General features: G+C 37.4%; 1 protein-coding gene across 3 annotated transcripts in view; it reads right to left on the bottom strand.

Annotated features, from left to right (window-relative positions):
- The window catches only part of mib2 (mindbomb E3 ubiquitin protein ligase 2), a 95,188-nt gene that overhangs the window by 34,937 nt on the left and 46,829 nt on the right, over nucleotides 1–13,422 (bottom strand). For all 3 annotated transcript variants that reach the window (XM_036578930.1, XM_036578931.1, XM_036578929.1), the window contains exons 4-8: nucleotides 6,356–6,462; nucleotides 4,841–5,035; nucleotides 3,531–3,673; nucleotides 2,335–2,442; nucleotides 1,071–1,175 (exon numbers count right to left, since the gene is read on the bottom strand). In XM_036578930.1, the coding sequence (XP_036434823.1) occupies nucleotides 1,071–1,175; nucleotides 2,335–2,442; nucleotides 3,531–3,673; nucleotides 4,841–5,035; nucleotides 6,356–6,462 (658 nt within the window). The remainder of the gene's footprint in view (nucleotides 1–1,070; nucleotides 1,176–2,334; nucleotides 2,443–3,530; nucleotides 3,674–4,840; nucleotides 5,036–6,355; nucleotides 6,463–13,422) is intronic.

The following is a 13,422-nucleotide window of genomic DNA, read 5'->3' as shown; positions in this document are numbered from 1 at the left end:
ACACATCAAATTTTAAAACCGAGAAATTTGATTGTTTTTTTAAAAATATAGGTGACACTGCATTAAAAACATAACATTCTGTAGCGGAAATCACCGCATGAGCTCAGGAACACTTTCGTAAAACCAACACACCCCCGTCCCAGCTTTTTTGAAAGGTATTGCTGGCATCAAATTCAAAATGGGCCTATATTTTTAACATTTGATATGTTGTCTGAACTATTTTCAGTTAAATATAGGGTTTAAATGATTTGCACGTCATCGCATTCTGTTTTTCTTTAGCTATTATTTTGCACAGCTTCCCAACTTTTTTGGAAATGGGGCTGTATAAGGTTTTTCTTTGGCTCAAGTTGTTCAATCCAAACATATCTAATGGCTATTATAATATTATGATATTGTTTCCCCTTTGAGCAGACTACTGCAATGTTAAATAAAGTTAATTAAGCTACAAAATCAGCATGGGATGTGATTTCAAGGAGTTGATAGTAGTCCATCAAAATGACTGCCTTTAAGGGGGAATTTGACCTTTTTCAGAATTTCTACATAATCACATGGTTGAGTTGTGATCCAACTATACATATTCATTTCTGTCTGTTATTTAAAGTGAAGTAGCCAAGAAAAAAAGAAACTGACACTTCATCAAGGAAACCTATTTTCCCTAGTGTCAACATCATTAAACCAATGGAAGAAATGAGATCAGCTTTCATATTAACAGTTCTTGACGACTTGACAGTTTATTCTGCCTTTAATATGATAAATTTCCACTTGGTTGCAGTGTAAATTGAGAAAAGAACATACTGGTTTTTGCCAGTTACTTTGAGTTAGCACTCCCTATAATTATAAGGTTCATTTAAGAAAAGCTTTGAGATTAAATTTGCAGAACAGAAAGCTGTTGTATTCAAATGTGTGCAATTTACCAATCAACTGTGATTCTTTGCTTTTATTAAGCAGTGAGGTGTTTAGTTACATTGTCTGCTTGGGGTGAAAACGCTGCTACAAGGTGTTATACGCAACATTACGTATCCGCACCATTAACACTACAAGTTTGTGTTGAGCTGACTTAAGGAACATACAGACGACATGCTGTCTGTCCACTCTCCATGGCCGGCTTGTAGTCTCTTCACGCTGTCAATATCATCCAGAACCCTCACCAGCTCGCCTACTGCGAATGTATTCACCTACAGAAAGAGAGAGAGAGAGAGAGAGAGAGAGAGAGAGAGAGAGAGAGAGAGAGAGAGCGAGCAAGAGAGAGAGAAATGAGAGAAAGAAAGACAAGATGAGGCATCTACAGGTAAGGCTCTATTGTGAGTCCGAGCAACTTCTATAAATACCTATCACCTAGAGCTGGCTGGGGATTTAACTAATCACTAACACAAAGTGTACGAACACGTACACGTCTTACAAAACGGTCATCCGCTCAGAATGGACACTGATCATTATGGTCATCTATTTGTGTTGGATTTAAACATGAGAAAGACATTTTGCAATTGGGTCAGTTGAGCCACTGTAGGGTTTGATCGATATACTGTATGGCCGATAACATTAGTCAATGTTTGGGTTACACAAATGTATCAATATCAATATTTAGGTTACACTTATTTGTCAATATCGATATTCAAGTTACACAGCTTTATCAATATCAATATTTTGGTACCACAAACTTATCAATATCAGCATTTAGGTTACACAAACTTATCAATATCAGTTTGTAGGTTAAATCAATGTACTGGTATTGATAATTAGGCTAAAATTTGAAATACACAAATTTATAAATATGTTTAAGATTGTAAGGAACACATTATATTGCTCTTATAAAGAAAAGGAACATCTGTAATTTCTGAGAATTCCTTTTTAAAGGCATTTTTGCCTGGGACACTTCATATACAAAAAGAGGCAAAATACACAAAACAACATTTCACTTCATAAGAATGTTAAGTTAAACTATGTCAGCCACATTTTGATAATATATTTTGGACATTATAATGTTGTTTTGAGGTCATTTGCCCCCTGTTCATACGTTTTAAGAAAAAAATTTCAATGAAGGCTTAGAGATGAGGCAAAGGAACAATGAGTACTGCAATACTGGGACTGGGATCAGCTACTTATTAGGGGATAAAATATCACAAATCAGACTTAATTAAGGTGAGAGTTTTAAAATGAAATAGTACTTAATATCCTTTTATGTAATTGAGAGAAACTGCACAGCAGTAAATCACACACACAGTGTAACCCAGCCTCTCCCACTGCGCTCCTTCCACCCTTTAGAGTTCCCCCACAGTTATCCATCATCAGCTGGCTTCACTGTACACCAGTCCCGCTGGGCCTGGCTCTGCTTACCTTAGTCAGCGCGCCAGGGTGGAAAGTCCAGCGTATATTGTTACTGTACTGGACTCTGACATCCCCTCGGTCTGTTATCCTGTGCACTGTCCCGATTCTGCAGATGTACTACGTACAGAAAAAGCACATCCAAACAAACAACATTACCATGACATTGCTGGATTCATTCACTGATATTTTGTCAATCTATCAGACTTATTTCTCCATTTTGCAGTGCTTATAAAAGAACGTGTCAACAGTTAGCACCTTTTTTTAACTATGAAAATTGCGTAATAAAACCTCTCAACTTATTTCTTGTCTATTTTCACAGTCTTTCACAGCAGGAGTGTCCAATGCTAGTCTTGGAGATCTGTCCTCCTGCAGAGTTTAGCTCCAACTCTAATATAACACACCTGAACCAGTTAAATCAAGTCCTTCAGAAGTGTCTGAATATGAGAGCCAGGTGTGCTGGAACTAAACTCTCCAGGGCGGTAGATCTCCAGGACCAGAGCTGGGTACTTCTGCTTTAGATTCTAGGTTTTACAGTTTTCTGTGGGTCGACAGCAATAGACTCTTTTCACACTTTTGTATTCTGCAGTCTTCATAGTGGGGAAGCATTACAGCAGTGTTGGTGTTTACAAGAGTGTAAAATACTCTTTTTTTTACTTCAGAAATAATATCTCCAATATTAAAGTTTACTCTACAAATCGCTACACATAACCCTGCAACAAGTCCACACAGTTCACTGGCTCACTGGCTCATTTACCTAACATTAGCTAACTAAGATAACACCACCAGTTTTTAAAGCTTTTTATGCTTTTTAACTTCTTTAAATTCATACTGCTCCACCGTCCAGTGTTGAAGCACCAGGCACAAGTAGTCTACTTTAAACGTAGGCCTTGCCAGGTCTGTTCTTCTTTGACAATGGAAAACCAAACTAACAACGTCTTTCATGGAATTAATACATGGAAAATTAGGTGAATGACAGTATCTTAATGAGGATGTCAAAATAAGTGAGCCCTCTACATTCTCACTTGTAAATGCTGCCACTAATAATGCTTTACCCACTAAGACTACGTCTGCTGCATTGAATACAGAGGTGTGAAAAGGGTCCATAGCTACATCCACGTATGTCCCCTTATTTGATGATTTTTGAAGTCTCTGTGTCCAAAATTAAAAAAAAATAATAATAAATACAAAAAATTAAGGTCTCTCACCTCTGCCATTTTAGGGTTCCAGCCTCCGTGGCCCTCCTGCATCTGCCTGAGGATGTCCACCTCCAGCAAACATTTGACCTTATCACCTTGCTGGAATGTGTGACCATCAGCACTCTCCTGCCTGTGCAGTTCTGCATGTTCACCTGAAAACACAAGAACAGCACTTTCAGCACCTGTATATGGTACACGCTCTAACATCTGAAAGTAAAAAACAGACCCCAAATCTTGCCTAAGACCAATAACTTTAACCAAATCTTTAAACATAAGAAGGTTCAATTTTTAACTATAACTTTAACCTTAAACGAATGGTTTAGCAAAAAAAAATCTAAATTCCACTTATCTCAGATGTAGTCAATCAGTCAAGATATGCTTAGAGTCCAAATTTTGCTTTCTTTAGTGTAGTGCTGTAGTTATGGGGCTAGAGTTGCTAAAAACACAAAGCCAATAGTCAACCAAATCTTTTACATCTCTCAACCAGCACATTCTGCATCCAGCACTTCACTATGGTCTTGCAAACTTGTTGATGTGGTTCAGGACACAGTATGACCTACTGCAACTATAAAATGAATGAAACTTTACTGTTTAGGCTAATGTAAAGGCTGCCACTTGAGACAACAGATGTTGTGTCAAATTTCGACTCCCCCAAAGAAGAGCAGATTTTTTTGGATCCCAGATGTGAAATTTAAGTGTTAATCTGACTTCCCTTTGCATGTGCATGAGTCATGGAGGCATATGGATGCCAGAATACATTTCTGTTATTTCTACTGATGAACATAAATCGTCAGTTAAAAAATTCAAGATTAACAGTTATTTGTAAAAAAAAGCAACACAGATTACAAATGCTGAGTGCACATGAAAGTGGTTTGGAATTTGGAACAATACCTTTGACAAAAATGCTACTTGGTGACATTTTGTTCATTTCTACAGCTCACAGTAAGTCATACTGTGCACTAAAGGACAAGTCTGTGAGACCTTAATAAAGACCTGGATGTGGTTTGAGCAGGTTGACAGAAGATTTGAAGATGTATTTGTGGACAAGATTTGAGTGACTTTAGACTTTTAGGTTTTGTTAGCAACGTTAGCCTCATAGCTCCAGCGCTAAAAAAAGAAACCGATTGTGGACATCAAATATGCCTTGATTGATCGACCACTTCTAGTCTAAATTTGATCTTTCGCCCAACCCTCTATTTAAACTGAGATAATTCAATTTTCAACTGTAAATTTAACCTTAAATCATAAAAATATAAATAAATCCTAGTTCAGAGATTAACGACAGTTTCAAATCTTCTTCATTCTTTTCCTACTCCCACCTAGCTTGGGCAGGTGCTCCTTGTAGTAGTAGCCTCCTTGTCCATCAGACACATATTTGAGGTCGACCTTGCCCTTGTGACCCATTCTGTAGACGTTGGTAGTCCCATTAGACCACGTGACGCTGGCTACACTGCGTCCCGACTCCTGGTCCCAACCCCGAATATCGACCACCTTCCCGATCTTCCCTTCTCCTCCTGATTACGGACAACACAGATGCACACGCAGGAGAGCGCAGGGATCTCAGCATAACATTAGACGCATGAAAAACAAAAAAAAAGCAATACAAAGCCAACAAGGCACAAGGAACAAAAGAAAGAAACTGATGGATAAATCAGAGTTCAACATGCACTTTAGATTTGGACAAATAAATGACTAAGCTCTAAAGAAGCTCTTTCAAAAGACTACAAAACCTAATTACAAGGGCACAATCACAAAAAAAATACCCTAATTCTGTCACAGATCATCATACAATGTCCAACAACCACTACTACCACTACTTACTGCCACTACTACACAAATCCACAAGCACAATATGCACAGAACAATAAAACAAGCTAAATATCATATCACTACATAACTAATGCACTGAATGTTTAGGATACTTCTTCTTTGGTACAGAAGATCTGGGGAGATGTTTAGCATGAGAATAAACAAAAACACAGTACGAAGAAAATCCTGTTCTATTACAGAAAGCAGTGGGAAAAAAAATCACATGGAGAAAGAAGCACTGTTTATTCACACTTGTGCACATCAATTATCACCAAAAGCCCCCAAGACGAAATTGCAGAAACACAGCAGGGACATTTTGACTCATTCAGCATCAAAGACATTACTCAGAGTGAAAAAACCTAAAAGGACCACTTCAAAAGGCAAACTGCTGAGAGTTCAAGTTCAAATGTTGACAAGTACATACGCACAAAGGCAGATAGGCAGTTGTCTTGGCCTGGCAAGACAACGTCTTGACGAGGAGGAACTGATGTGACGTCATCCAGTATTTCTACTCTACACAATATCTAGTAAAACGCGGTAGAAAATGTGATACTTTTTTTCTACAGTACACAAGCAATAAGCAGGGAATTATATCTGAACCACTTCCCCTTTAAGACAACAATCAAGTGACAACGTGACAGTAATTACTCATAACTTCCATTCTACCACCGTTTACTCAGGGCTGAATATAGCTGCCCCTTTACCCTTCACCTCGGCACCAAAGATAAATGCCTATTAGAAGTACATGTTCCACTAACATGAGGACGTGTCCTTTTTTGGAAGACATCTGTTGAGCAGACACCACAAGTTACTTCAAAGGCTAATTAAGAGTCTTGGCACCAACCACAAGAAAATGCATTCAAACCTTGAGCTCACTTAGAATGTAATGAGACGGCACGGTATGCCATTCAATCCACTGCAGCAGTGTTACGGCATTATGTTTATTCTCTACAGGGAATGGGATGAATAAACGCATTCCAACGCAGTGCTGAGTGAGTGACGTGGTTTGTGACACCTCCACCTACCGTCTTGGTTGCCCCAATCCCAGTCAGGCCCGCGGACGACCTTCACACCCTGGAAGATTCCCTTAAGAATGATCCGTGAGAGGTTCTGCCGTGGAGTCAAGCTCACCCTGAATTCGGGAGAAGGGAGGACATTTCAAACATTCTGTATGGTCCAAATTATCAGACATTAGGAGCGGCATTTATACACGTCACAGTATATACTGACATGATTATATCTTATAAATTATATATAAACATCACAATATGATGCTTTTATGTGTTTTAGTTTAAACTATTTGACCATTAAAGATTATATAGATGATAAGAGGATAAGAGGATCAAATAATAATGTTTCAATTAGGGAAAACAATCATTAAATCTTTAAGCAAATCGCTAGCAAGAAAATACAGGTTCTGTACAGCTGGTATTTCAATGCATTTAGGGATGCAGGAAGGTGTTTAAGAGTTGAGGGAGCTGAAATTTTACACAACATATACAGTTGTATGCAAAAGTTTGGCACCCCTGGTCAAATGACATGTTTTGTTGATTTTCTAAAGGAACAAGAAGTTACACATCCTCTACAAGGAACAGACCTCTACACTCTCTAATGCACAATTACTGTTTATTTATACAAAAAAATGTTTTGGGAAAGAATGTGCCATAACTTTTGCACAGGCCATTTTTCCAAAATGTTAAACTCAGCAAATATATATAAACTGTACACTAAAACGTGCAGAGAAATGCCACATGTAAATTTGTTCCTGGTAGAGGATGTGTTAACTGGTATTTTCACTTCAACAAAACTTGTAATTTGATCGGGGGAGTTCAAACTTTCATAAGACTGTAACGTATGCTGAGCTGTCATGCAGAAATAATTTGCCTTTTTTTCTTTTCTGGGTAATTTACATCAAACGGAACACATCATTATGCGCTTTAATGTGGTGAGAGACTAAAAATGCTGTATTAACGGTGCATGGCTACTGCAGATTATGAAAATATAAATAAAACATAAATACACACTCTACCTTAAAACAAGCACAACTAGGTGTTTATTACACTGAGTTTAAACTTATCTTTTACTTAATTTTAGTAGTTGCAATTAAATAATCCTGAAATCTGGGAATGCTCCAGCCCCTTCAGCACCCCCACTTCCCGCGTCCATGAACGCAATTCTGTATTCCAATAAAATAAACTGTAAAAATCTTGCTGACTTAAAATACAATGGGAATCTGTTTACATTTTGAATGAAGTAAGGGTAAATGTCTTATCACAGACGTACAAATAGTCTGACAAAGAGTGTATGACATCTACCAACTTTTAGAGAAAACCATTTGCGAAAGCTGATGCAGATGGTAGTATGTGGAAATTTTACTTCTCATAATTTGAGAAATAATGGGACCAGTCTTTTCAAATCAAACAAACATGTCAGAGTCACTCAATACACTTCAAATTACACCAAATAAGAGAATAAGCAGCCGTGATTAAAGGGAAAAATAAACAGAGAGCAGCAAAAGAAAGGCAATGAAGACATTAACTGACATGGTCAGGAAAAAAAAAACAAAACAGAAGGTCTTTTGAATCAGAGCAGCTCCTGCCAAATGGATATGGCAAACATATGCTTAGCTGTTTCTCCGAGTGAAATACAACTCTTATGTTTCTCATGTGTATCTCATTCTCTGTTTGTATATACATCTGTGTGTCAGTCTGTTCCACAATCAGGATGAATATTAGACAGAGCTTGAACAGAGCACTACACGTCTCAATTCGAAACACATGCAGCGAATAGGTCTCACAATAAGAGTAACAGACAGACAGACTACGTTATTTCAACAATCGCTGAATTGGTAGCTAGCTCTTCCAGACAATTGCGAAACAGCCTTGCAAAACAGGCCCCATGTGTTCTAAGCGAGGGCTAATACATACCTTATTGTAAAGATCTGGTCTGATCTCGGTGCAAAGGAGCTGCCTATTCCCATACTTTGTCCACAGGGTCAGCATGAAGGCTCGCTTTTCAGCTACTGCACTTCCACCACATGAATTGTGACATATCAATCAAAAGTCACAAATGCTCATCCCTTCGAGGAGGGAAAGGTCTGGATGCTTTTTGCCAATCAGCCTATATTACTGATTTTCAAGACGGTCTGGATAGTACAGAAGAGCCGAATGAACAGAAGAGGCTACCTAGCACCTGATGGCACCTGTGCTGCTTGAAGGCTTAGAGTAGAATTACAGCAAATCTCTAGTCTGGCCACCCTGCCTGGTAAGAGCAAAGGCCAGGTGTAATCCTTCAGATAAGTGTGTGTGAGTGAGTAAAAAAGAGGTCAAGAGTTAAAATTAATCCCCAGACACCAGCATGCCTTGGATCGTTACAGCACAAGACAACAAACAACACAATCCTTTGCTGGTCATGTGTGTTATTTAGTGTTGGTCCATCAATTATGATCATGAATACAGGGTCCTATTGTAAGCTTTTCACCAAGGAGCACTGGCCCTCCTGATTTGAAACAAACAGGAGCACAGAAAAAAATCAATAAGCACAAACTTAATATTGTAGCCCTTAAAGATTACCTGAACAACATTAGGAACTATTGGTAACACTTCAGGTCAAGTTCATAAGGCTACACAACTATCACATAAGCCTTTCAAGATAACTGACATAAACCTATGCAAACATTTGCATTGGGTTAGAACTGGACAGGACTAAAATGCCCAGTACAGTATTTTGAGAAGTGCCTGTGAAATGGATTAGAAACAGCAAAAAGGTGAAATGGACAAAATGCCACTAAAAAGTTAGCTGTCATAAAGTGCTTTTCACTCCAGAAAGTGTTATGACACAACCTAGAGTCAGCAAAAAACTTCAGGACTTGACATAGGTGTTATGTCAACTTGACTTTACGACAACTACCGCTTATGGGAATTTGGAAGCTTTATGAATGTTTATGTAGGTTTATGTCAGTTCTCATTAAAGGCTTATGTAATGGTCATGTAGCCTTATGAACCTGACCTTCAGTAAAGTGTTCCCGTACTATCTGTATTAGGTCCTTTTCTATCTATGTTCTATGTTTTATCTGTTTTTCTGTCATTTATCTAAACAACACAAAGTACATCTTTGTCCCAGTTAGTTCTGCATGCAAGCTTGTTTGCCAAACAGCCATTTCTTAATGTAACTGCTTGATAGTTTCACATTTACTTAAAAAATAGCCCTGACACTGCAACTAATAGAGCATGCCTACAAACACATCACATTTTCCCCTAATTAAGTTTCTCAACGTCTCTCTTTTTTTATGCTGTGTAAGAGAGCCACTTAGCTGCTGGTTGATTTTGATTAGCAACTGTTTTAGTAGGCTGCTTAAATATAGTGTGCAGAATCAACATATTTGGCATACGTGGATTTGATAAAATCGTTAAAAGGGCAATCTGCTGCAAACAGACAACTGAGACATGAGATTTGCATTCACTGCCGTGAGAGTGCTTCATAAGCAAAAACCGTGAATCTCTAACTAGCAGTTCTTTACAAAACCATGAGAGTTGACAGCTATGCAAGTTTGTTATTTGGTAGGTTAGTTAGCTTTTGGTGCTGTACGATGAGCCAAGTAGGCTAATTCTCTTGTCACGCTCTGTCAACATATTAGCATTTGCTTTATTCAGTGGCAAGCATGGTTAAAAAGAAATCTGCACGCTTGTACTTCTGCATAATGAACACGCAAAATGAAATGGTTGGCAAATAAAGTCAACATCTGGAGCAAGAATCAAAATTCTCTTTGCCTTTTGAATAAAGTTACTCCTAATAGGAAGACAAAGAACAACATGAAGGTCAGAATTTTGTAATGCTTGGGTCAGAATCGGACCTGCTGCAGGTCAGGTTGGGTCAGATTTGGAGAGAAAAATTCTCAGGCGGTATTTGAGTACAGGCTCGATTAAAGCTCTAGTCAGAACTCAGGTGACCTCGTACAAACCAATGTAAACATCTCTTCAACAACACTCACCATATGGCCTTCCCTACAGAACATCTAAAGCTCCTTCTGCAGAACGGTCAAATGAGGATACATGTTTAAATATAGACCACTTCAGGCTCTATGTAGGGTCTTAAGTGTGATGACCCCAAATCACCAGTGACTACCTTAATGAAATACTATTACAGTTTCCTCACAAGAATTCATACCACATATGCAGATCCAGAAAACAGAGTTGACTGGAAGCACTCATTATATATTAGTAATAACAGTAAATGAAATGTTAAGAAGTCCAAGTTTGGATATGACACCCAAGAGTAGATTTAAAAGAATATGTAGCATTTGTAGCATTATTATTGTGTCTAAGACTCTGCTTTAGTTTTGCAGGAAGGACTTATAGCTGAACTTACAGCTATTCAAGCTATTTGCTTATGTACAGTCAGGGTATAAGTTGCTGGCACAAGGGTAAAGTACACTGTGTTCTTTTAGACTGGTTCAATAACATTGTTTAAATGCAACACCATCAAATCTCAGAGCGAGAGAGAGAGACCAAAACCATATGCCCTGGTCAAACATGTCAGGCCACTCAATTACAGCAAATGGATTCATATCAAAATTGGCTCACAACAAAACAGTATCCCAAAAAGTACTGGGGTAGTTCAATAAATACATTAATGCTACATACTGCGATTGAAATGTCTTGCAATATATTAAAAACATTGGTAAATCATTGATGTGAAATCAGAATGAGAATGAGACCTGATTTCAGAACTGCCAAATAATGTTAAACATTAAAAACAAAAACACTTCTAACATACTAAACACATAAAGCAAGCATGCTAGACTATTAACAAATGTTCCAAATTAGTTAAAAAGTTCTTAAACTAAACTTAAAAAAAGAGCTCAAAATTTAAGCCATGGTTACAAACTGGCCTACATTATTTCAACCAGGTAAGGGTAGCCAATATGGCAGTATATTATCATTATTATCATGTTTTTAATCATAAATTACCTCACACTGCTTTTCTGAGCATATTGATTTCATATACTGATCACTTAAAGAACACAGACATACTGTATCTTTCATTATAAAGACAGCATAATTAGCTGTATTTAACTGTATTGAGAGCAGCACAGTATGAAAACACTGAATAAAAAATTGTAGTATTTTTTGATAGTGTTTTTAAATTTGTGCAGTACTGGCTCTTTTTTACTGTTTGAACTTATAAAACTTACGAAATGCTAAGTATTGTGATGTATATTGTGTATAGTAAAAATGTTTTGAAGTAGCATGACGTAGGCTTGACTTGATTGATGACAGTATCGCCAATGGTATTGTCAATGAGCTGACTGATGATAGTGTCATCAATCAAAAGTACTACCAAAATTTCACTGTCCTTAAACACTCCATCATTAGCTTTAAGATGCACAAAAGATCCCTTACCCACTGTTGTGCTTGTTAAACTGATAAAAATGTGCAGCAGCGTAACACACATGGAACGCCCCTTTCTCACAAAACATGAACTGGGGATTAGAAGATTTGTATGTTTTGATTACATGATTGCATAGCTACATGGTTAAGCTTTAGCTGTTTTATTTTAACAAGAAGCGATTTATAGCCTGTAAGCAATTTACATGCAATTTATTAAACCTATAACGAAAGGTACCAAACCATAACAAGAACAACCAAACCACAGCAAGAACATTTTATGCAGGCACGGCAAGTAATGTGGTGTTACAGCTTAAATGGCCATGTTGAAATGTCCGCAGTCCATATTAACAGCTCCTTTTTCTGTGTACATTTGAAAAACACACAACTGGTTAATAAATGTCTTGATTCACCAAAATACCTGCAAAAGACTCACCAGGAAAACATGAGACTGGTATGAATACATCTATTTAAACACATTCAAAAAGTTTTACATTTTGTTACAGGGCTCACTTGCGTAACATTACAAAGGCCAATCGATGGTGCGGCCTAATCAAACATCTAATTCTTTTCTACATGGTAGCGAGATTAAGTTATTCCTCTGTTAACATGGAGATTCAATTAACACACTAAAATCTACTAGTGTCCAGGGAGGTTACCTCACGTCACCATCAAAAAACACACAGCACCATACTATAACAAAACCTAAACCCCAATTACATCAGAGCGCACTTTATATTCTAGTCACCAAGAGAGTTTCAAGAAGGATGTGACTTGCTTGAGTGCAAAACTGAGAATTTAAGGACACCTATTCATCTTATAATGGAGAGCCACTTTGAAAGAACGTACAGCAAAAAAAACAGAAGTTTCACATAGGAGTTGGCAATTTGACATTATTTTGTAGGCCGGGTCACAATATGTTTTTCTGAACATATCTTGGATATAGTCAATACTTAAGGAACTCTTATCAACTGATCTTGTTAAAAAGACATTTTTACATATTAATATCAGTTTAAATATCCTAGAGTGCTGCCTGGGTCTTTTAGGATAGATTTTAAAGTTCTTTTACTTGCTTTTAAAGCTCCAAATGGCCTTAAAGCACATGCATACCACACAGAAATACTGGCTGTGTACATTCCAATACATGATCTTAGATCTGCAGAAACTGGCCTTCTGCAAATACCATCTGTAAAATACAGAAAATGTGAGGAGACCTTATGCTTCTGAACTGTGGAAATCACTTCCACTTTTATCAGACAGTCAAGCTACAGGCTTTTAAGAAACAAGAGAAGATGCATTTAGCTTTAAATGATAACTCTGCTTCTCTTTTTGTATTTATCTTTTCAATTTTATCTGTTATTGCTTCATACTGGCAGTTGGGCGATATGGACATTTTCATTCAACGATACAGGTCACGATATTTTGAAACAGACAAAATGCACTGGTAGTAACACGCTGAAAAACTGCTATCAAAAACTTAATATAATGATTATTATATAACACATCATATACTGCAATACACTCAATCTAGTTAAACAGTATTATTCATGCTGTCTCAGTAATGTAATATGCAGTTTTCCTTAATTTACTAATGATATCCACGATATGCTCAAAAATGCATAATGTGTATTACAATAACAAAAATGATCATCATAACGGCAGAATATCGTCACATTGCCCAGCCCTACTTCATTTGACTTTACATT

The sequence above is a fragment of the Colossoma macropomum genome, unplaced genomic scaffold, assembly GCF_904425465.1.
Source record: "Colossoma macropomum unplaced genomic scaffold, Colossoma_macropomum, whole genome shotgun sequence".
Classification (NCBI taxonomy): domain Eukaryota; kingdom Metazoa; phylum Chordata; class Actinopteri; order Characiformes; family Serrasalmidae; genus Colossoma; species Colossoma macropomum.
Note: the sequence above shows the minus strand (reverse complement) of the source record. Positions and strands in the feature narration are given on the sequence as shown.